The following is a 24,290-nucleotide window of genomic DNA, read 5'->3' as shown; positions in this document are numbered from 1 at the left end:
GGTGAGGCATGGCAGATGCTCTTGAAATGTGAAGAGAGTGCCACAAAAGGATGCAGCAGAGATAGTTAATGAACTCATAGCTGACCTGGTTAGTTTTATACAGATCCATAAAAAATAGCAGGTCCAAAATGGCTAGCTTTGCTAAGTACACCATCAGCTTCTCTTTTGAAGGTGTTTTGTCATTTGACAAGACAGTCTTTGCTAGCCGGAAATTTATTAAAAGATACATATTGTGGCTTTTGAGGTATAACAGAGGATAAATGTCCTATCTGTCACACTTAAGGATTGAGTTGACCATTATGCCTTTTATTTTCAAAGCATATCCTATTTTTGCTTGAGGTTCTTTTATGATAATAAATATTTCACAAGGTCAATTGTAGCTGACTCTGGAGCCTGAGTACAAATGGAAAGATGGTCAGAGTTAACTGTATCGGATGGAAAATGGAGGTGTGGTTTGTTTTCTTCCCTTCCTGTCACACCTTGAGCCTGTCTGTTACTAGTGCTGCTCTAATTTAGCCTTCATTTCCACATAACAGTGCCATTTAAATTGGGTTGATGGTGTTTCTCTCCACTGGGGATTGACTCCAGACTACTTGTGCCTCTCCACACTTCTCCATGCTCTGTGTGCAGTCTGTTGATGACAACGGTCAGAACAACCTGACAAGAGGCCCGCAGCTTAGATCCTCTTACCTTTAAAAGTTTACAGGATAGGGCCAGGCACACACCTTTAGTCCCAGAATTTAGGAGACAGAGACAGGAGGATCTCTGGGAGCTTGAGGCAGCCTGTTCTATGTAGCGAATTGCAGTTCAGCCAGGGCTACAGAGAGAAACCCTGTCTCAAAAAAACAAAAAAACAAAACAAACAAACAAACCGGGACTTGTTTCTACTGCATGTACTGGCTTTTTGGGACCCTAGTCTATTTGGATGCAAAGCTTCCTAGGCCTGGATTCGGGGGGGGGGGGCTTGGACTTCCCACAGGGCAGGGTTCCCCACCCTATCTTGAGGGTGTAGGGTGAGTGGGGAAGCGGGAGGGGAATAGGAAGAGGGGAGGACATGTAAATTTTTGAATGAAAAAATAAAAAAAAACAACAATCAAAAATACAAAATCAACCAACCAACCAAACTCTTCCTTTAGAGAGACTACAAATAAATGTGATTACTTGGAGTTTATTACCAACTAGGCAGAGTCAGCACTCAGAAGGATATGCTGAATCAAATAATTGAACATGTTTGAAATACCAAAAATAAATATTGAGTGAATAAATATGTTTAAAGCACTTCAGTACAAAGGGGCACTTTTGTAAACAAGTATTCATGATAGCAGACAAACCTTAAGTTCCACAAACATGACATATTCAGTGTGGAAAGGGAGTAGAATTATTATGGTACACTTCTAGGACTTCGACACTGAGCATCTGATGAACGAGTATACTCATACATTTTATTTCCGTAGTACCATGGAATGTAGTCAGTGACCATAGTGTTGGATGTTCAGATCAAACCCATTACATGCCTTAGGTGATAGGAAGTGACCGAGACTGGTAATCAACTGTGAGAACTGATTTTAGAAACCTAACTTTGGGGTAGCAGCTGCTGTTGCTCAGGAGACGAAGGCTGCCTGCTGCTCAGTTACCTGCTTTGTTAGAGTGACTGACTCCTTCATGTGCTCTTTGAAGGAAACGTGAAGTTGATGTACAAAAGAGGTGCAGGCTTAGTAGTTGTACCTAGAAAAGCAAGGCCATGTGGAAGTCTTAGGGTGTGCACTGTCAAACGTGACGTGTTCTACAGTGCACTGGGAGGAGTCACGGTCCTCCAGCATGGAGCCTCCGCGTAGCAGTTAAGTGCTGCAGGAGGACACGTGTTCAAACACCCAGGGAAATGCCAGCTGAGGGGCCTTTCAAGGAGGGGGCAGAGTTTGACTTACACTGTGGAAGTCTTGGGCTGCAAGAATTCTGCTAATTGCTGTTTTAGCATCTTAAACAGAATGTTAGGGCTCCAGCCCAATATTTTAAGAAATTGGTAGAAAGGAAAAGCAATTTTGTTTTCAGATTGTGTAATGATTGGAATGATTTCAGCATAAAAGGTCTGGACCAAGAGCCTGTAAGGTGGCTTAGTGAGTAAAGGTACCCGCCACCATCCCCAGCAGGGATCCAGCTCAGCTGGAACCACACATGTAGAAGGAGGGAGCCAACTCCTAAAGTCCTCTGAGTTCTGTGCCTGTGCCCCTCCCCCCAGGTACTTTTTTTTATTTTGGAATATTTTTTTCAAAGTAATCATTTACAAGTGTGTTGCTCCCTACTAACTACAGTAAGTCTGACGCTGAATCTGCCTAGAGCCACTTTGTAATTTCTCCACAGATTTATACATCTTAGTTCCTGGCACAAAGACCTCTCAGATTTTCATTCTCTCCTCTTCCCTGTCCGTGAAGCTTAAGAGTCCTTAGTTTATTATGTATGAATTTTTTCATCTGCTAATTAAATGCCTCTTCATCTACTTTGATTTTGTTGTTAACATCTTTTTTAATCTGCTGGTAAAAAAAAAAGGCCCCCTTTTTTAAAAAACGTTTTATATTTGAAGCATAGCAGTTCTTGATGGTTGGTTTCTAGTTGCATTTTCAATGTTCGGGTCATTGAAGAGAAGGTGAGGATGACCTCGTCACATCAGAAGCAAACTGACTTACGTATCCAGGGTTGCTGAGGTGGCTCAGTGGGTTAGGGTGCCAAGCCTGACAACCTAAGTTCAGTCCCCAGGACACAAGTGGTAGAAAAGGAGAACCAGCACCTGCAAATTATTCTCTGACTTCTGCTTGCTTACCTTGGCCTGCCTGTGCTGCTCGCCACCACAAATAAAGAAATTAAAATCCAAGGGAAAAAGAAACATGAATCTAGCCAGGTGTGGTGGAACCCGCCTATAAGCTCCCAACTTGAAGAGGATGAGGCAGGAGAATTGTGAGTCTTTGTCAGGATCAGCCTGGTCTACATAGTGAGACCTTGTCTTTAAAATTATTTATAAACCACACAAAAACAAGTAAAAACAAAACAAAACCTGGATCCAGAGATATGCTTTGTTGTAAATGCCCTTTGAGTTGTCTGGAAAGCAAATCTTGGGCAGCAGCTGAGACAAATTAGCTGTGGTTTCTTTCTTGGTGGTTATTCATCTGGGTGAGTTCTGGCAGCAGGATGTTTTCAGTCTGGGACAGAATCCTGTGCTAAGGAAATACAGATGTCCCTAGGAGTCTGTCTGAGTGCTGAGCGGGAGCTCTGGTTCTCTGCTCTGCTTGCTGGGGTCTTCTCTGCACTGTCTAGAATTCTCACCTCAGGGCAACTAGGAGCAGGAAGTCTCTCCCCTTCAGTTTAAATGGAGAGTTCCTCACAGCTTGCCAGCTGGCCCAATACAAAAAGAAAAATCGAGCCATTTTGATTTAAAAAAAAAAAAACTTCTTTTTAGTGCTGTTTGCTTTAATACATTGAAGTACTCTTTATATCCATACCAATTTATATAATGAGTGTGTGTTTGAACTTCCTGCTTACTGGGGGCTTTCGGGGATGAGTGGATGTGACACCATATCTATATGATGCTTTACTGGTTAATGTTGGCTATTTGTGACTTCATTCATCTGCCTGAGTACTCTAGTCTGTAAATACACTTGTCTGGGCTTGACTGGGAGCTTATTAATAGCATGCTGGAAGACATATTAATGGGGGCTATAGAATAAGTTCATTTTTATTAGACCATGAAAATAAAGTTTTGGAGATTTTCTTTTTAAATATCATTTTAGGTAGACCATAAATTTTCATCTATTTCCTAAAGCCTTCTGTTCTTTAAACTAGCCCATATTTTAATTTGTTTCTGTTTTCTTAAATGTAACAAAGCATGTATGGACGAAAGTGGCATTGGGCTTTGTACAGTGTCTTGAGATACTGTGACAGGTGGCAGGCATGGAAGGCCGCCGATGATTTTGCATGTGTGTCACACTTTGGTTATGGAAACCGTGCTTTCACTCTTGTGAGTGGATGGCGGGTGCTTTTCTGACGAGATGCAGCCCTCTTGCTTGCCTCGTGGGAGCTGTCTGGTCTCAAGTATCTCTTCTGGGATGGGTGAGAGAATTGGGATGAGGGGGTTTTCAGAGAAACAGTTCACGGTTAATAAACAAAGGCCTCTTCCTGTTCTTATTTTTGTTGTGTATGTCCAGGATTTAGAAGAATTCTGCTTTAAGTTTTGCATCAATCATTTGACAGAAGTTACACAGACTGCGGCATTTTGGCAAATGGATGGCCCCCTGCTAAAGGAGTTCATTGCTAAAGCTAGTAAATGTGGAGCCTTTAAGAACTGAAACCCGAGGCTGCTGGGCTGGGTGTGAGTGGTGATGTGAGTCTGCAGGTAAAACCCGGCAGGTGGCTTTTATCACATCAGAGACAGGAGGAGCATATGAAGGACGCTTTTCATGAGCCTGCTTGTCGCAGCTCCTCTTTCTGGATACGTGTACTTGAAATGTGATTTTCTTACATTTGGCTGAACGCTCTGAAAGGATGAAAGTTTAGTTGCTTTTGATTTAATTTTGATGAGAGGATCTTTTGAACTGGGATTAAGGAAGCTGATGAGATGTTCCTGGACCTTTGGCGACAAGCCTATTCACACTGCATGTGGAGGACAAGCCCTGCCATTGCTCCTGAGTGCTGCTCGCTGTCACCACCTTCCTGTGGGGGCACCAGACTGTGGGAGGCTCTCAAGAAATACTGTCGAATATGCATCAGACCCACGTAAACAGTCAAGAAATGTTGAGGTTTGCCGAGATTCTCTTAAGATGTGGGCACCTCAGGCTGGAAAGATGGCTCAGCAGGTAAAGACTAAGCCTGATGACTTACGTCCCCAGGACCCTCATGCTGGAGAGAGCAAACTCTAAAAGTTGTCCTCTGATCGCTGTACATGCACTGTGACTACACACATGCACACAATAAAAAAGTGTAATAAAAAATAAAAGATTTAGGTACCAAAAGAGTAATGGCTAGAACTACTTGTGGGACACGATAAAAGAAGAAGCGTTGTGTGATAAAGGAGAGTGGCTTAGAACTCCTAATTCTCAACTTAGCCTGACACACTCACTCCCAGCAGTGTCTCATTAGGTTGCATTTGAGAGTGCAGTACACACTACCCCTCAGCCTCACCCTGTAAACACACACATTCTCTGTATCTGATCTTTAGTGATTTGATGTGACTGTTAAAACCACCTTTCTTACAGGACTCAGAATGGTCACTTTGTGCCGGGGAGTCTGGGCCACATTCCATCACAAATTTATTTGAAACTTCACCTTCCAGTTTTGTTTTTGTTTTTTTCTTGCTTTATTTATGTTAGGAATACTTTTTGGCTTATTTTAGCCTTGAAATAGGGTTCCCAAAGTCATAGTTTTCCTAAAAGAGACCATTTAAAAAGACTTTGTCTTTCAATCTGGCTATGAATGTTACTGGGGTGTAGGATGTTGCTGTCCCAGCTTTGCCCATTGAGCTTGCTTTCAGAATGAGCCATTGTCTGTCTGTTCTCTGCTCCATGAACTCCTTTACATGTGTGTGTGTTCCCTTCGTGTGTTTGGTTTCCTGCTTACAGAGGACCGTCTGGCCTTAGGCTGTGTTCAGAGCCACAGTACCGGGCAGGGAATGCTGCGGGCGCTGTGCAGCCGTGCTTTAAGATGGATGTGTCGGGAGGAGTGCTGAGGGAGGCACCAAAGGCAGGAGTTGTTGACAGGCCAGACAGATGCCAACCCAGAACCCAAAGTCCCCTTTTCTTGATCTTGTCACACGTGTCTGTTGCCTGGTGTATTGGTAAGTCAGAATTGGCTCTTCCGTGACGGTTTTCTTCCTAGGACAGTGAGTGCACATTGATACAATTTGCTGGAATAGGCCATCTGAATAACCACAGTTCTCTAGACTTGGAGTCCCGAGGTGGTAACGTTAATATGTTTACTATTGTTCTTACTTGAAAACCTCTCCACAGAAAAGCACAAACCACAGCTGTAAATCCATATCCATGGGTAATTCACCTGGCAAGAACCTACTGAGTTCTGACACAGCTGGAGACACACTTCTCAGCTTCCTGGGAGCTTGAGTGTGTTTGGCAGTGAAAGAGCAGGTCCTTTCAGAAGGGTTGGAGGATGTTTTTTTTAATGCAATCTTTTTATTTTTCTATTTGGTTTTGTTTTTAATCATAGAAAACAAAAATTATTCTTGAAACTAATGCTCTCTTCTGATGCAATAATGGAAGCCAGAGAAGTCACAATTTCTAAAAATAGTCTAAACTGTATCCTTGAACTTACTGGAACAATGTTTGATACTCGAGTATTTAGGATGGATTTGTGTAATTTCTTGGATGACATAATAAACAATCTCTTACAGCAGGCCGTGTACAGTTGTGGTTGTTTTCTCCCGTTAGAGTATAGTAGTATATACATCCTAGAAAAGGGAGGAACTCGTTGTTTTGGTACAAACGTGGATTAATTTGTGGACTTAAGCGAAAAAGAAAAAAGTCAAGTTACAAAAAGACAATTGTGTTCCTAGCGGTGGAGAGTGGTTGTTGGGCTGGGAGAGGGAGCTCTTACATGGGCACTTTCCGTTTTTCAAGAGGAAGATGTTTTTGGATGAATGATAATTCTTAACGATATTTGATGTTACTGAACTGTATTTTTCCTCACATACATTATTTGAGTCTCACACAGCTGTATGAATTAAGCACAGGTTATTTTTACAGTTAGCAAAGCTTCATAGACAAAGAAGTTGATAATCTTAAAAGGGTTGAAATGGTAAATTTTGTTACATATATCACAAATTTAGAAAACCATATTAGAATAAAAATAAGATACCACTGTGAATGTGTCAACTACCCCCAATCCAAAGATTTTATTTCTGTTAAAAGAGTATAGTTGAATTATCAGAGTGGGGAATGCATTGAAATTGGAAGAACTTGAATATGAAAAGTAGCAGCCGCTGTCCCTGTGATACATGGCAGTTATTAGGGCAAAGTGGAGATTAGGTTAACAATCGATGGTATAATAGGATATTTGTAAAGTTTTTTAAAGTTAATTTTGTACACAGGGAGCATGCATGTCATGGCACTCTTGTGGAGGTCAGAGGGCAACTTGTAGAAGTCAGTTCTGCTGTGTGGGTTCCTGGAATTAAACTCAGGTCCTCAAGCTTGGTGGCAAGTGCTGAGCCATCTTACCATCTTTTTTTTTTTCTTTTTTTTTAAATAATGGAACCAAATAGAGTTGACCCAACCAGCAATTATTTAGAAGTTGGTTTGTGTAGAATGGGGGTTGTTTTTAGCTCATCTATAAAACAGGGTGTTTATATGCCTCCCCGTAGGTTTACAAAATTCATCATTGAATAAGGGAATGTGTGTGCAATCCCTAATGTTACTTCCCACAGTGCCATGTTCTGTACCCTGGGCTTCCACACATTTTCTTATATAGAAATAATGGCTGAGATTATTTGGCTCATTTTCCAGTAGTAACAGAGCAGGCTCATTTGATCAGTTTGCCCAATATGTGCCAACACTATGAACCCAAACAAGTGGTGCTTCCTTGTGCCATATAGTTTACTGTGATTGACAAATTAAAGTTGAATTGTAAGGCAGAAGGGGAAACTTTAACATAAAAATGTCCCAGCTCATTCTGACGGGTGTTCATATTGCAGTCATTCCAGTTCACCCTTCATGAAGTGACACTGGAAACCACAGTATTGCACCAGGAATGATTCCAGACTCGACACCATGCTGGAGACACAGCTCAGTCCTGTACTGGTCGGTAGCATTAATGTGGACCTGAGAGGATCATGGTAGGAAATGAGAAATGTGAATGAGAAGGAGTCGAGGGTCAAGAATGATGTGGGCACACAGATTTGAATTGCTTATTGTTAGGTGGGGGGAAAGTCTTCATTTTTCCCATTCCATATTCCTAATGATGCTCCTATTCAAAGAGCCAAGTTTCAAATGTTGGTGTTTGTCTTGAAGATGACACATGCCCTTGTAATAATAACCATGACCAAAAAGACACTTCTAAAAAAACTGATGAAGACCCATAAAATCATTCAAACAGCAGTGTGTTCTACATTGTTACAGCTGAGGCTGCTGTGAACTGTTAAATAAACCGTCCACTCTGTACAGTGTATTTTACAAACATTTATTGAGTCTGCTAAGTCTTGGAAATGTGGTAGTGAGCAGGAACCCAGGTTAACAGTAAGCAAACCACGGGAATGAGTTTCTGCTCTATTGTAATGGAGTTACTAATACTGAGAGGAGACTACTATGAGACCTAGAGGGCCAGCAGAGGCAAGGAAAAGTTCTGAGATTTCACAGCAGGATGTGCAAAGGCTCTGGTATTGCTGCAGTTGACTGGGGTGAGTAGGGAAGGCATCAACCAATAGATAAGACTTCCTTGTTCCTTGGTGAATACATGGAAAGATCTGTTCTCAGCTGATCCAGTTGACCTGAGGAACAGTTTTATACTAACAAGGAGAAAGGAGGACAAGTGGGATGACGAGAGGTGACAAGAAACACCCAGTCAGGTATAAAATAGCCATGAGCGGGGGAGGGGGAAGGGAACCTATGCGCCTGTGGCAGACTCTTCTGAGCCTACTTGCATTTCAGTCAGTAGACTCCCCGCATTTGAACTGGGGAGGTGGCGAGACTCCTGAAGACGAACTTGAGTGGTCTCCATTTTCTTGAAATGAGCACAAGGTTTGTTCTAAGCTCCCAAGTGCCTCCAGCTGCTGCTTCAGCTGCCTCTGCATTTCTTCTTGTTCACAAGCTTTATTCTGTATTACTTTGAAAGGAAATAAAGTGGCTTTAGTTTATGCACAGTTTGATTAGAAATAATGTACTGTCTCTAGTCTGAGTCAGTTCAAATATACACTCCATGGTAGTTAGTTGTGCCTCAAAGGAGAAGACAGTGGTGTGAGCAGAAACAGCTCCTCCCAGGTCTTTGCTTCCTTTTGTGACTCAGGATGGAACCCCAGCGTGTATCACGTGAGTGTGCCTTCCTTTATAGTAGAACACGGTCACCCGCGTCATTCGTCAGAGACTAGAGGATGTAGCTAGACTGCCAAGGAAACTCATTTGTGAGCACATCTCTGGCTCTAAGGACATTGTTATGTCACAGCTGTGGGTGTGATTTTGGGAGGAAAAAGCTTTCCTGTGGAAACCTCCCAGGGTCACTTTAGATAGCTCTAAAAGCTTCACAACTGAAGCTTCAAATTCATAGTTGCCAGAGGGACCGCGCACCTGCAGTTAGCTGAAATGAGTTCAGCCAGGCCCAAAAGGGCCTGTGTGGTGTTAGCCTTTCCCACAGGTTCTCGTGCAGTCCTGGTTAGGATCTCGAGGAAACCACATCATATGCTGTGTGACATGTTCCAGACACAGAACTTTCATACCAATTGACAATGCCAGTATCATAGGAAACACAGCTTGTTGAAGACTTTTTTTGAACTATTCTTATTAACAGACATGCTCAAGCAACTTTTAAAGTAATTTTTCTGCTGACTAAAAATGAATATTTCAGAATTCGAATAGGAATGAGTAACAGAAAAGCAAAATGAGAGAGGCTGTGCGTATTGATTGAGGTGACATAGGCAGGAAAACCTGCTGTCTTATCGTTACGTACTGATAGGCGCACCTGTAGAAAAGACCAGTCCAGGGCAATGTGTAATGCAGTAACGAGACAAGCTATTCCTACCAGTCCTGTGGGAATCTGGCCCTCACCCAGCCCATAGGTGCAGCACACAGGTATTTAGTACTGAAGGGGGCATAATAAATGCATGCTTCTTAGGTTTTTCAGACACGGTTTCACTGTGTAGCAGTCCTAGGCTGGCAGTCCTCCTGCCTTACCCTTTCAACTGCTAGAATTACAAGTGTGGACCACAACACCAAGCTAACTACATCACTTTTTTAATAAAACACAAAACACTTTCCTTGGCTATTCTTGCCTTTTTATCCCTGATGAGTTTTAGGATTCTAGTACTCGCTGCTTCAGGAGATGAGCTCTGAAGGTAAACCTTAGGACAAGAAATGACATTTCTTCAAGTGCGAGGGAGACACACTGCAGGGTGGGTCACTATTGCCTCCCTCTTGTTTCCGGGGGGAAGGGGCTGCAGGAGGTCTCTGTGCCTGTCTATACATGGCTTAAAATACTCTGCAGTTTTAGAGTCAAAAACATGTTGTGTTCCTGCCTTATAGTCAGTGTTTCTGGTTACAGAAGCATGTGTGTGTCTCCCTAGAAAGCAGAACTGTATGTAATCCACCCACCTACAAATCACTGCCGTTTCTAGGATGTGGTCTTTCTAGCGCGCACAACTACAGTTTTTTGCATGTATTCTCTGCGTGTCATGCTGTTTTTGTAATGGGCTTTTCATTAGACAAAAAAACTGTCTTAGAGTTATGTTTATTGTTTTCTCACTTGTCATTTTGATCTGAACCATAAATGTCTCTAAACCACACTGTTCATCATGTTATGAATCACCTACCTTTTTGGAATTTTATTAATGTGTCTTCAAACACTCCACAGTCAAATAGTAGAGTCTCAATGTCTTCATAGTCTAGAGGGAGAAACAACTTCCTGTGTTAATTGTAATGGGACTAAATCACACGGGGAGAAACCAGAACATAGCCCCATATGGAAGAGCAAGCAGCTGAGGAGTGCAGCACAGTGTAGAACCATCAGGGAACCCATGAGAAGCATCAGCTCAGCATCTCTGTGCAGCTGGAACTTCTGGGGAAGAATGCCCATGTTTCAGGGAGCCCCCAGGTGATTATGAGGCACCCACAAATTTGAGAGTTCTTGGCCTTCGGAATGTAAGTATTACGTGACAGTTGAGCTCTTGGAAATGTTTAGCTGTAGTTGATCTTTTGGTTTTACCATATAGAAAATTGTTTTCAAGTAAGTCCAGATCTTACATTGCCACTTACAGTATGAAATATCCAGATTCCCCTAACAAGGAACTCTAAAGCTTTTAGCTCATTCTGTAGATTATAAGAGGTCACAGTAACTATATACCTGCACACTGTAAGTGGACCTTTTGACTCCCTAGGAACTCAGTAAGAAAGAAACTTCTGTTACAGAGTTGATCTAAAGAACTACTCTATGACCTGCCACGACGGCTCAGCAGGTAGGGGTGCTTGCTACCACCTGATTGATGGCTTAAGTTCTGTCTCCAGAACCCACGTGGTGGAAGTAGAACCGGCTCCTGCGGCTTGTCCTCTAACCTCCACGTGTGTACTGTGCCAGGTGCACAATACGACTTTTTAAAGATTTCTTTATTGTGTGTGTGTGTGTGCGTGCGTGTGTGTGCACACACATGGGTGTAGGTATCCTCAGGGTCTGTAAGAGTGTCAGATCCCCAGGAGCTTGAGGTACAGACAGGTTTGGGGCTGCCAGACATGGTGCTGGGAACTGAACCCAGGTCCTCTGCAAGAATAGTATGTGTTCTTCACGGAGCTGTCTTTCCAGCCCCTGTAATAATTTTTTTAAACCCTTGACTTATTAAGGAATAGAATTTGAGGCACATCAAAATTGGAGGCTGCTTCCCAGCACCCATGTTGGGTGGCTTACAACTGTCTACAACTCTGGCCCCAGACAGTTTTGTCCTCTATGGGCACTTGCACCCCCATGTCCATGCCCCTCCACATATAAACATAATTAAAACATTTTTAAAAGTATACTTTAAAACATCAACTGCAGCAGCGACAACACAACCAGCCAAGCGAACACAACACAGCCGTAATGACTGTACCTCTACCCATCCAGCTCTGGGTGCCTCTGAGGAACAGCCTTCCAGGCTTCCATGCAGTTTGCTGCTAACTAAAGAATCTGACTTTTCATGACTTTGTTGATGTATTGTGGACAGTAGATCTGTCAATAGCTTGATTTTTTTTAGATGTAGTTTTTATGTTTATGAGTGTTTTTGCCTGCATGTACATATGTGTACCATGTGTATGCAGTGACTGTGCAGGATAAAAGAGGGTGTTGGGTTTCCCCTGAACTGGAGTTACGGTGGTGAGCCACCATGTAGACGCTAGGAACTGATCATGGGTCCGCTGCAAGAATAGCAAGTGCTCTTCACCGAGTGATCTCTCCAGCCCACAATGAGTGCTTTTAAAGAATGGGGTAAAGAAGGGAGGGGAAAAGCTTGGAAAGAAAATGTTTTGTTTTCTTAATATTTGTTTACATTTAGCCGATTCAGTACCTGATTCTGAAGCGGTCTCATTCAGGAGCTTTTCTTGAATTAAATCAAGTTTTTCTAGTATCCCTTCAAATAATTCATTAAGAAGTCCCGCTTCCTGGCATTTCTTAAGAAAAGGAACTTTGACAGTTGCATCTAAGAACAAAGAATGCAGCATCGTTAGAAGGAAATGGTCTTAGGGCAGCTGTTCATGCTATATGGTGATTACTCTACACCAGTTGATGGATGAGCAAATTGTCTGATTTTTCGTAGTTCAAATAGTAAATGGTACAAAAAATAACAACTTTTCTCTACTTATAGTAATATTTGAATACATGTGATTTTGTAAAATTTAGCTTCAAGTGCTTGAGGTAACAGCCCTCATTTTTGTGGCAGATGCTGTGTTGTAAGGATGTCCCCTTCTCATAGATCAGAGGCCACCTGTCACCTGAGTGGTAGCACACCACTGAATTCTGACCTCAGGCAAACCTGCCTTCCTTTTTAATTGTGTCTCAGACTGAGAAGAAGTAGGCCATTCCAACTCAAATAATTTTATATGCAGGGCTCCAATAGAGTGCATAGTAGTGATAGAATGAAGACTTGCCAGGTACCTGAGTCCAGAAGAATAAAGACCAGAGCCTAACACCAGCATCAGAATAGATGGGCTAACATTTTTATAAGGATTTGGAGGCCACCATGTTGGTACAACTGTCACTGAAAACAAACCTTTGTGATCGAGGGCCTCTTTTGTCATGCGTCTCTTGGATCTGCTAAACTTCATGTTTGTTGGCTGGAAGAGAAAACCAGATTATGTTGACTTTTCATGTTGCCCTTGAATACCACATAAAAATGTTTTTCTATATAATTAATCGTATTAATTAAATGTAACAAAAGATCTGTATTAGGCAAACTTTTTGTTTGTTCATTTTGTTTAGTCTTGGCGAACTCCAGGATCCAAATGGCACTCTCAAATGGATAAAAACCTATGGGATATGCTGTCTGGGGCCGGGAAAACAATGCCTGAATGAACAATAAGAAGGATAGGTTGCTATCTTGTACTAACTTAGTTTATATGAACTGATAGAAATACTGTTTCAAATCTCTCCAAATTCTTTTACATTTTAGATTTACTAATCTAAAAATTGCAAGTTACAAATTAGGCCATGTAGCTCCAAGTGTAGACACATAGCTGGAAAACACTTGGTTTTGAACGAATGTTTGTCTGTACTCTCAGCCTGTTTAGAACTATGTATCCTGTAAGGTCAGATATTTTCTCTAAAGTGGTGCCAAGAGATGGTTGATAGAAGCCAAGGGAATAATGTCATCTCTTGAGCTTTTAGCTTCTTACTAATCTCAGTATACTCCTGACATGTCCAGATTCTTCCCAAGATGCTACCTGAAGACTAGCTTCAGCTCCATCAACACACATGAAGGGTGGTGTGCAAATGCCAACTCCTCCAACGATTTGAAAAGTGTGAATCTCTGATATTCAGAATTTTAAGTGAGAACTTTATGTGAGGAAATTAGATCCATAAGTCAAATTACCTGTTCGGGGATGCTTGATGGGAGGCGTTTCTTCCTTCCTCTCTTCTTTTGTAAGCTTGGGCCCTCAGCTAAAATAGAAACCATTTAAAACTTAGAATATATAAAGCAAAAGATTGCTGGGTGGCAGTGGTGCACACCTTTAGTCCCAGGAGACAGAGACAGGAGAATCTCTGAGTCAGGGCCAGCCTGGTCTACAGAGCAAGTTCAAAGATATCTGGGGCAATTCAGAGAAACCATATGCATATGCATATACATATACATATATGTGATTCCTGTTTGCATAAAATAAAAAATATATGCCAAAAGTTGCTACAAAATCAGAATACTGGGTAAATTGGACTTAGGTATGTGAACTTACAACAAAGGGTTAATTTTAATTCTAAGCTCATAAGCTAATATAACATTGATAAGTGGTATAAATAGATGGTGTTTCACTGAACAGGAATCAGCTCAGGTCATAGGTAGGTGTCGAGAAGATGCAGTAATGCGCGTCCACTTCAGAGCTGACAGATGTTCTAGCTAATGCTTGCAGGGATTTGGGCAGTCGTATTTTCCTCGTCTAGAGTTGGCTTTTCAGAAGATTATTAGCAGTGGTTGCTTACCCAGAGTTTTATCATTTATGTTCTTTGGTTTTCTTTAGCAAGTGTAGTTAACAGTGTGGTTAGGAAGTGGGACAAAGTTTTATGGTGAGTAGTTTGGTTTGAAATAAGGTCTAACTATGTAGCTCAGCCTGGCCTAGAACAAACTAACTCTTGTCTCTCTGTCTTTCTATCTCTCTACCTCTCTCTCTGTACAAATCTATGTATATACATATACACATATTATCATCATCCCCTCATCCCTTGTCAGTGTAGTGATGGCAAACAACCCTTTCATGGTACTTCCAATGACCTAAACACATAATGACTGTGACTAGAGCTAGCTCAGTCTAAAGAGCACTTGCCGCTTTTCCAGAGGACCCAGGTTTGGTTCCCAGCACCCACATGGTGGCTCTTGACAACTGTCTGTAACCTAAAGGTACCCATACAAACAGGTGCACATGAAATTACAACTGAGAAGAAACTCGCTTATTTCATGTTTTACCTACATAATTAACTTTTCTTAAGCCCACTTTAGAAACTTACCACTTTGACTGGTCCCTGGTAGTTCTGGAGCATGTTGTTGGCAAAACAATCTGAAAGTGCAGAGTTTCAAAGAGTCATTGAATCTTTTCATTTGTAGAGATCCACCTGCCTCAGCCTCCCCAGTGCTGGGATTACAGTTGTGTACCACTACACTGGCTAAAATATTTGTTTTTTTTTTTTTTAAAAAAAAAGAATGTGTGTAAGTCTGTAAAATGATTGACCCACATCAAGTGTGGGTGAGACTGGTCCATATCTTTGTGCCCTTTGAGCATTAGAACGGGGACTGTTCTCTGAAGGCTGAGTCAGTATTTTGAGCAGCCACTAGTTCCTGTGCTGTGCTGAGGGATGTCTAAAAACTATTGTTCGAGGGGTTCAAGCTTCAGTCTTACTACCCAGAACTTTGCTGATCTTGAAAAGAAACACAGAAGCACATGCATTAATCTGGAGGACTTTTCCAGACCAGAACATGCCTTCACAGAGTTTGTATTTGAAGGGCGCCGTCAGGACAGCAGCATAGTGAGGTAGAGAGCTGACGTTCTAAGGGACTTCCTGGCTTCTGGGCTTGCCTTGTCTTAGCCCCTTGTGGGACCTAATGTCCTCCTCCCTTTTGCACCAGGTCCCTCCATGCAGCCTCCCCAGCAGCACCCGACTCAGACTCCTCTCCCTTAGACCTGATACTCTGAGCACTTCGCATTTGGTCTCAAGTTGTAACCCCAGACTGACTTCGAATTTGTGCCCCCACCTCCCATGTTTGGCTAAACACATTAAAAACTAAACACATAAAAAACTATAGGAAGTCTTAGAATAGACCCTCCCACAATGTCCTCCCATCCCCCGGGTCAGTAATTTTCAAGTCAAGGCAAAGTCCCTTCCTCCTGCTTTATCCCTTCCCATGTGCTAGTGTTCACAGTGGCCTCTCTGTGTCCCTCCCCTAACCTGTGACACCTTCTCCTAGGTTCATTCTCTCTTCGTGTCCCTTAGTTCCTTGTGAGATAGTCTCTGCACCTCAGTGTTTAAATTAAACTGCTGAGAAGCCCGCCCGCCTCTTCCTTATGGAAATGGTCTAAGTTAAACAAAGCGAAACTTTTAAGGTACCTCCTGGAGTCCAAGGCAGCCTGCTCTAGCTAATGAGATGCTGTGCAAAAACAGAAAGTCGGTACAGCAGGGTCTTCGGTCTCTTTCATTTGATTATGTATTTAAAGACTAATAGTAAAGCAAGTTCTTTGTGGAAGTAAATAATGGAAGCGAAGTTCCAAGAATATAACTTACGTATAAGTTTCACAGCAAATCAAATATTAAAAGTGCAGCGCAAAGCTGAATGGAATTTTAAAAACTAATCACTGGGGGGCTGGTAAGATGACTCAGCAGGTGAAGGCGCTTGCCATCAGGTCTGAACCTGAGTTCTCTGTATGGGTCCAACACTGGAAGAAGAGAACCCATTCCCACCGGGTGGAAGTGTAGACCCCTGAGCCTGTGCCCGTGGATGTGACCAGAACGGAGATCTTCCTGCTGCAGAACAGCAGGCGTGAACTGGCTCCTGTCTCGTGGTGACCCGTTAGGAGGTAGTGCTGCCTACAGTGAGCCTCTCCACCAGGAAGAAGAGAGTACAGGGACAGCCTCGAGTGGCCCTTCTTCCTGTTCTGTGCAGAAATGTCGTGAAGCGGGGCTCCTGGTGGGTGACTTCCGTCCTGTTCTCGTGTGAAAAGCACTTGCAGAAACTAAACTTGAGAAGTATGTCGTGATCTAGCCATTCATACCCTCCCACCCCCTCCACCGTGTAGTTTTAAAGAACATAATTACATATAAGTTCCTTTAACTGCGTCAACTTGTAGAACCGAGTTGTCCTTCTTGGCACAGAAAAAGTGGTAACTCTTCGTACAGGATTTTTCCTCACATCCCACAGTGGCTCCTTTTTTATTACAAAATGTGCAAGTCTGTAGAGGGATAGATCAGACCGTGTAAGAACCTGTTTCTTTGATAAGAAGTAAGGATGCTGGGCGGGAGAGATGGCTCGGCGATTAAGAACACTGGCTGCTCTTCCAGACAACTTGGGTTCAATTCCCAGCACCCATATAACAGCTCACAACTGTCTGTAACTCTAGTTCCAGGGGACCCGACACCTTCTCATAGAGGATATACAGGCAAAACACCAGTGCAAATCAAATAAATAATCTTTAAAAAAAAAGTAAGAATGTCATTAAATGTCATTTACACCAGCAGCCCTGCGTTTTTATCCTATCACTGGTATATCCCGTCCTCCACACCCACACTAAATGTGACTTAGATTTGGCTACCCATGTGGAAGTTTCAGCAAAACTGCAGCCACCTGGAATAGAAGGCCTGGCATAGACAGTTACATCATGGTCTATGTAAATGCAAAAACATGTAGATGACTTCAAAAAAACAATCTTTCCATTTTAATAGTGATTTCTAAAGAGCAAAACTGGCAGGCTTCGTTATCCCTAGGTAGGGAGTTGGCTGGGAGACTCGGAACCTGAAGCCAGAGCAGCTCCTGGTTGTGCCACTGAGATGTGACCTCAGCTGGCACTTGCTATGACTTCCTCTTAGCCATTCACCCCTGCGGTGGTGGTGGTGGTGCTCTACCGAGTTACTAGCGGGGATATTACGGAATAAAGGAAACCTGTTTCAAATTTGTAGAGACTAAACAAAAACACAACAGGACAGTATTTTTCTTGCTCCCTTGTTCTTATTTCCCTATTGGGTTTTATAGGAAGATGATATAGAGATGGTTAGGCATTGTGTAGCTCCAGGAAACCTCTTAAGCAGTGCTAGTTCTAGTTCTTATGCTGTGATGAGGGGCAAGCCAGCCATGACCAAGGCTGACTGGCACCACCCCCCGGCTGAATGAGGTCCAATGCCATAAAGCAAGAGACAGCACTCGGCACTCATGGTATCCCATGTCCCAGGTAAGCACATAAGGAAAATTCGAATGTAGCTGAAAAACAAGATTAAGGTATAGGTAGAATTCTAAATCAGAGCATACAGGAGTGGCTGTTTTTAATTTTGAAGCTGCATGCATAACAGTGTAGCTGCGTGAGACTGCTACCTCACAATCCACTTGCTGTCAGTTCTGCAATGGTTTAAGTTAGAAGAAGAATGAAAATACTAAGAAATACAGTAGGAGAAAGCATGGCATTATAGCAAAGGATAGCTATAAAGAAACACGGTCAACAAACAGAAGTCCCAAAAGAAGAGCATAAAGGGCTGGTGGTTCTGTTTCTTACAGGGACAAGTAAAACCTGAAGATGTTAAAGGTGAGGAAAGTATCCACGGAAAATTAAAGGGTTACGATTTAGATTCCCCAGCCTGGTATGGTGGTGCCCGCTTACAATCCCAGCTCTCCAAGAAGCTCGAGCTGGAGGATTGCAGGTTCAAGGCCAAGACGAGCATCTTAACAAGATCCTGGTTGGAAAGGACGAAAGGGGAAAGGGGTAGACAAGCAGCTCAGTGGTGAAGCATTTGCCCTAGGTGGCCGAGTCTGAGTCAAACTATAGTACCACGGCGTGGGGACCACAGAACAACGGCAGTAGTAAATCATGGAAAGTGAAATGTGAACAGCTAGCAAGATTTACCCAGGTAAAGTCTACACAGGTCATGGAGGGCATGCATGGTGGCCATCGTTTTAGGACAAGGAAAGACAGCAGTCGATAAGGCAGAGAAGGTACCTGCTCAAATGAAGGTTACATTGAACCTAGAGGCGCTGTCTTAGCTTGCTTTCTATTGCTCTGATCAACACCATGACCAAAAGCAACGTGGGGAGGAAAGGGTTTGGTTTTTTTCACTTTCTTCTTCCAGGTCATATTCCATCGCTGAGGACTGTCAAGGCAGGAGCTGAACCAGATGCCATGAATAAGTGCTGCTTGCTTACTGACTTGCTTCTCATGACTTGCTCAGTGTACTTTCTTTTCCTTTTTTTAATCTATTATATAGTGTCCTGTCTGCATATATGCCTGCAGGCCAGAAGAGAGCACCAGATCTCATGACAGGTGGTTGTGAGCCACCATGTGGTTGCTGGGAATTGAACTCAGGATCTTTGGAAGAGCAGGCAATGCTCTTAACCGCTGAGCCATCTCTCCAGCCCCATAATAAAGAAATCTTTAAGAAAAAGAAAATGCCTTATAGAATTTGCCTCTGGGCAATCTAGTTGAAGACATTGTCTCAATTCAGAGTCCTCCTCCCAGACAACTTTAGCTTCTGTTAAGTTGACAAATAAATAAATAAAATAAGAATAAATAAAAAAAATAATAAGTGGGGCAGGGAGGAAAATTTACATGATCTAATAAAGCAAAATTTCAAATGTCACACAGTTGCAGCTCAGCAGAAGTCCTCTTGTCTGGAAAGCCCAAGACCTGGGTTTGATTCCCAGATTGCAACAAACCAACTCAGAACAGTGGGGTAAAGCAAAGCAGTAGTGCCGTGTTCTTAAACTTCAGACCACGGAGGTGTCGGCTCTGAACAGAGGAGTAGAGAAGCAGAAGCTTAAATACTAAGAGCCTAAAGACTAAGAAAAAAAACCAAAAGAGAAATATTCTGAGCAGAGGTCTTTGAGGCTTTATGACCTGGCAAATTTACTAGAAGGACAAGAAGGATGGCCTCTTGCCACTGAGGGACGGACAGTGAGCAGCAATGTCAGGAAAGTGCCGGGCCACATAGGGTTGGCAAGAGTAAGATGTTTATTTTTCCACCTAGATGACATAAACTGGGTAGGGGCAGTGGAAGAGAAAAGCCAAGTCGTAGCCCTTGGCAGCTCTGGAAAACTACAGCAGCCCCCTCTCTCTGATGGACTAGTGCTAAGAGTCAAGTTACGGGAGGATGCAGGATGCAGGACGTACCTAAGAGGCATCAAGTTGGCCTTGGTGCTGAGCAGGGAGGGGGTAAGGGAAAGATGACCCTCACACCTACAGTTTGGAGGACAGATGAATGGTGGCGCTGGGTTTTTTTTGGGTGGGGAGTAAAGGTTTACTGGGGGGGGGGGGGTGATGCTCTTAGCCAGTTGAATGAGAGCTGTCTTAGGTATCCATGGAGACAGTGGTAGACTGGAATTCTAGAGTAAACGAGTCCTTGGCATATTGATGTTCTTTAAGCCGGCTGAGGTGGATGGAGTCACTGAGGTTGTGTTCAGACCCAGGAAGGAGCCCAACACAGGTTTAGGTCGCCAGATCTCTCCGGCCGAGCAGAGGAGTAGAAAATGGCCGGCTGCATGGGAAGAAGGGGCCTGGGCGGAAACGCCTGTTTTCTCGGAGAGAGAAATAAGGCACCTGCAGAGGTGTGGTGCGCGTGAGGGATGAGTCCTGATGGATAAGGACCCTGGAGTTTGCTGTCGGGTGGGGAGAGGTTTCAGAGGAGCGGATGCGAAAGGCGAGGTGTGAAACGGGAGGTGGCCACGGCCCTGCTGCGGTTTGCAGCTGTGACTCGGGCATCGGTGCAGAGGGGACTTTCCTCCAGCGGCCGCACTGTGTGAGGGCTGGTGCTACTCCGTCTACACAGACCATAGGGCGGGAGGTTGGTCACACTGAGCGAGGAAGGGGCGCCATGCTGGTGGGCTGGGACTGTGATGTGGTCCACAGACTGCAGAGGGCTTCCCGAGGAACTAACTGCTCGAGCTGGGATGGAAAGAGGAGAGGAGCCACGTTTAACCTCTCCAGGGATCCTGGAGGTACATGGTGAGGCTGGCTTCTCTGCAGAAACTGTCCACCACGCATAGGAGCTTAAATGGGCATAGCCTTTTCCAGAGACAGTTTCTCCATACAGGCCAGCATTCTAAGATCTGAACTATCAGTATACACTGGGAAATACGCTAGTAGGTCAGGCAGAAATGTCTGTCGTGGCACTGCCTGTGATGGCAAAACAGTTGTACACTTGTCCCTGAGAGGCGATGACCTCGCTATGTAGGAGGGAGGATTCGGGAAAGAGAACAGTAGCATACCAGGCTGAGTGATCCAGTGTCCCCGGCTTCTTCTGGCCTTTAACACATTTGCACATCGGTTCCTGTGCTCGCTAGTTTTATGCCAGCTTGATATGAGCTAGAGTCATCTGAGAGGAGGGAACCTCCATAAGTCTGGGCTGTAGGCAAGCTTGTAGGGGATTTTCTTAACTAATAATTGGTGGGAGAAGGCCCAGCCCATTGCTGAGGTCATCCCTGGGCTGGTCATCCTGGGTTCTATAAGAAAGAAGGCCGAGCAAGCCATGGGAAACAAGTCAGTAAGCGGCACCCCTCCATGGCCTCTGCATCCGCTCCTGCCTCCAGGATCCTGACCCGTTTGAGTTCCTGTCCGACTTCCTTCATGATAGACTATGATGATGTGGAAGTGTAAGCCAAATAAACCCTTCCCTCCCCAACTTGCTTTGGTCATGGTATTTCCGATGGTCTTAGGAACCAAGACAGTGATCAGCAGCAAAGTCACAGTTATGAAGTAGCAACAAAAATTAATTTATGGTTGGTGGTTCCTAACACTATCAGAATTCCGTGTTTTCCGGCACTTGTGACCCACAGGTGGAGAACCACTGCTCCAGAATCTAACAGTACCTTTCCTTAACTATCCACGAGCTCCCTCAAATACGATTAGCAAAAGATAAAAGCAATGTTTCCGCTGAGGTTGTCCTGCCACTGTGTAATTAGACAGAGAGTTTACATAGAGCCTGCTGGGACAGACCCTGACACTTCACAAAGCGCATACCTGTGTGTCCCCAGTCACTAACACTTTACAGTGGTTGTGCTCAGCCACGAGGCACTCAGACTTGCTGTCTTGTTTACTAATCTACACTCTTTCAAATCCTTAAAGAGTTCAAATCCTTACAATCTTACTTTTACAAAGGAAGCCCGGAGGCCCAGTGGACCCGAGAGGGTACGTCTGACCGACTGTCTGACCATCCTTTCCTGGATAGGCCCCCGTGACCACAGCTCCAAGGTAGATGCTGATCGGTGATAAGCAGCCCAGCTGCTGGTGCAGCCACTTAGACAGAAGGCTAAAGGCCTGAGCTCTACTGCCTGCAACTTTGGGGCAGCCAGAGAACCTGCTAGCTGCCTTGGGGGTAGGAGAGCCGAAGGAAGACCCTAGAGGGTGCTGTTGAGCTGCTCAACTTGGTGTCCGCTGTGGTGAAATGACCCCGAGGGCCTTGTCTGTCTGGTTGGAGTGTTTTCTCTCCACCGAAACATCTAAGCCTACTTGACTGACGGGTGGGGTAGTCTGTGGTAACTAGACAGTGTTTAGCTGAATCTCAGTTTCTCAGTCCTGCTGTCAGCTCTCCAGGATGGCTCTCTAACCCCACTTTGCCAATAGACTTTTTTTTTTAGACTTTTATTTTTAATGAGAATTTTTATTTTCTTTCTGTGTATGTGTGTCTGAATGAGTATGTTAGAGCAGGCGCCCTTGAACGCCAGCAGAAAGTGTCAGATACCCCCGGGCGGGAGTTACAAGCAGTTGTGAGTTGCCATTTGGTTGCTGGGGACCAAACTCGGGCCCTCTGGAAGAGCAAGCAGCAAGCATTCTTAACTGCTGAACCATCTCTCCAGTCCTTAACTGGAGCCCCCAAGACGCATTCTGTATGAGTAATAAAAACATGTCAACTTACCAGTCTTCTTCCTCTCCTGAACTCTTTTTTCACGGATTTCACATCAAAGTTTCTGGCTTTGCTAAGGTGACCATGGTCTTCGCACTCCACCAGTCCTGATGAATACAGCTGCAGGTGAGGGGGGGGGGGAGGGAAGTCCAGAGTTGGCATGAAGTAGTCCTGATGGGTACAAGTCAGAGCGGGTACCGAAAAGGCCGAACCAGGAATGCAGAGTCAACGATGACTCCGGGTATTGACCACTTTGCAGGTACATGAACACACATGAGCCATCGGACTGGATGAGTAATCTCATTCTCAGGCAGGGCGTGTGCTTTGTAACTCACCTCCGCTGACTCTGGACCCAGGCAGAGAGTGGCCCCTACACCACTCTTCCTAGCCGAGGAAGGTGCAGCACGCTGAGCAATGGCTGAAGCCATGCAGTCAGAGCAGTAAAGAGAAGGACATGAGGCCACTCCCGATGGCTTTCCAGGGCCCATTTCTTAAACTTCAAGAGCCATGCCTACCTCCACACCCCTTCCTTCTCTTTGTTGTTGTTGAGACAGGGTCTCCCTAAAGCCTGGTTGGCCTGGAACTCACTCAGAGGTCAACCTGTCTCTGCTGTCTGAGTGCAGGGATTAAAGGCATACACTACTACACCTGGCTTTTTTTTTTTCCTTTCTTTTTTTTTTCTTTCTTTTCTTTTTTTTTTTTTTTTTTTTTTTTTTTTTTTTTTTTTTTTTTTTTCTTTCTTTTTTTTTCTCATGGTTTATTTTTTTTTCTATTTAAAAATTTCCATCTCCTTCCATCCTCCTCCCCCCTCCCTCCGCTCCTCCTCCCCCTTCCCTCCCCCTCCTTCTACCCCCTTCCCCTCCCCTTCCTTCCACCCATATCCCCCCTCCCTCCCTCTCAAGGCCAAGGAGCCATCAGGGTTCCCCACTCTATGCTAAGTCCAAGGTCCTCCCAACTCCCCCCAGGTCCAGGAAGGTGATCGACCAAGCTGAGAAGGCTCCCACAGAGCCCGTCCATGCAGAAGAATCAGAGCCCAGCGCCAATGTCCTTTGCTTCTCAGTCAGCCCCCGCTGTTGGCCACATTCAGAGAGACGGGTTTGGTCGCATGATCCATCAGTCCCATTCCAACTGGAGTTGGTGATCTCCCTTTAGTTCTGTCCCACCGTCTCCATGAGTGAACGCACCCCTCTCGTTCCTGACTTTCTCCCTCATGTTCTCGCTCCTTCTGCTCCTCATCAGGACCTTGGGAGCTCAGTCCAGTGCTCCAATGTGGAGCTCAGTCACCTTCCCCATCTGTCGCCAGCTGGAGGTTCCCTCACGGTCCTGACTTTCTTTCTCATGTTCTCCCTCCTTCTGCTCCTCATCAGGACCTACACCTGGCTTTTATGATGTTTTTTTTTAAAAAAAAAATACGATCTTGTGGCTGGGCAGTGGTGGCGCACACCTTTAATCCCAGCACTCAGAGGCAGAGGCAGGCGGATATCTGTGAGTTCAAGGCCAGCCTGGTCTACAAGAACTAGACAGCTAGGACTATTACTCAGAGAAACCCTGTCTCAGAAAAAAAAAAAAGTGATTTTGCTATACACCAAGTTTACCTGAACTTTGACCTCTTTCCTGAGCCTTCGGAGCAGTGGAAATGTGGGTATCGGCTACTACAGCTGGCCACAAACCCCCTTGTATGTTTTAGCAGGGGCTGGAGAGGTGGCTCAGCGGTTAAGAATGTGTATCGCTCTTCTATTGTTCAGAGGACCAACATTCAGTTCCCAGCACCCACTTGGGGCAGCTCCCAACTTACTGAAGCTGGAGCTATCTGAAAGGAAGAACCCTCAATTGAGAAA

At 44.2% G+C, this 24,290-nt stretch overlaps 2 protein-coding genes across 8 annotated transcripts in view; one reads left to right on the top strand and one right to left on the bottom strand.

Moving 5' to 3' along the window:
* Rcbtb1 (RCC1 and BTB domain containing protein 1) overlaps positions 1–6,390 on the top strand; it is a 40,994-nt gene extending 34,604 nt beyond the window's left edge. For all 6 annotated transcript variants that reach the window (XM_038309649.1, XM_038309648.1, XM_038309652.1 and 3 more), the window contains one exon: positions 4,194–6,390. In XM_038309649.1, coding sequence (XP_038165577.1) covers positions 4,194–4,334 — 141 coding nt within the window. In that variant the 3' untranslated portion in view covers positions 4,335–6,390. The remainder of the gene's footprint in view (positions 1–4,193) is intronic.
* Positions 6,391–8,178: 1,788 nt separating this feature from the next.
* The window catches only part of LOC119800336 (histone-lysine N-methyltransferase SETDB2-like), a 65,726-nt gene continuing 49,614 nt past the window's right edge, over positions 8,179–24,290 (bottom strand). For both annotated transcript variants that reach the window (XM_038310474.1, XM_038310473.1), the window contains 8 exons: positions 22,465–22,572; positions 16,672–16,805; positions 14,872–14,921; positions 13,748–13,815; positions 12,929–12,992; positions 12,227–12,358; positions 10,508–10,579; positions 8,179–8,811 (listed from right to left, as the gene is read on the bottom strand). In XM_038310474.1, the coding sequence (XP_038166402.1) occupies positions 8,633–8,811; positions 10,508–10,579; positions 12,227–12,358; positions 12,929–12,992; positions 13,748–13,815; positions 14,872–14,921; positions 16,672–16,805; positions 22,465–22,572 (807 nt within the window). In that variant the 3' untranslated portion in view covers positions 8,179–8,632. The remainder of the gene's footprint in view (positions 8,812–10,507; positions 10,580–12,226; positions 12,359–12,928; positions 12,993–13,747; positions 13,816–14,871; positions 14,922–16,671; positions 16,806–22,464; positions 22,573–24,290) is intronic.

Source organism: Arvicola amphibius, chromosome 13, assembly GCF_903992535.2.
Source record: "Arvicola amphibius chromosome 13, mArvAmp1.2, whole genome shotgun sequence".
NCBI classification, from domain to species: domain Eukaryota; kingdom Metazoa; phylum Chordata; class Mammalia; order Rodentia; family Cricetidae; genus Arvicola; species Arvicola amphibius.
The sequence above is the reverse complement of the archived record's forward strand: the minus strand, read 5'-3'. Positions and strand labels throughout refer to the sequence as shown.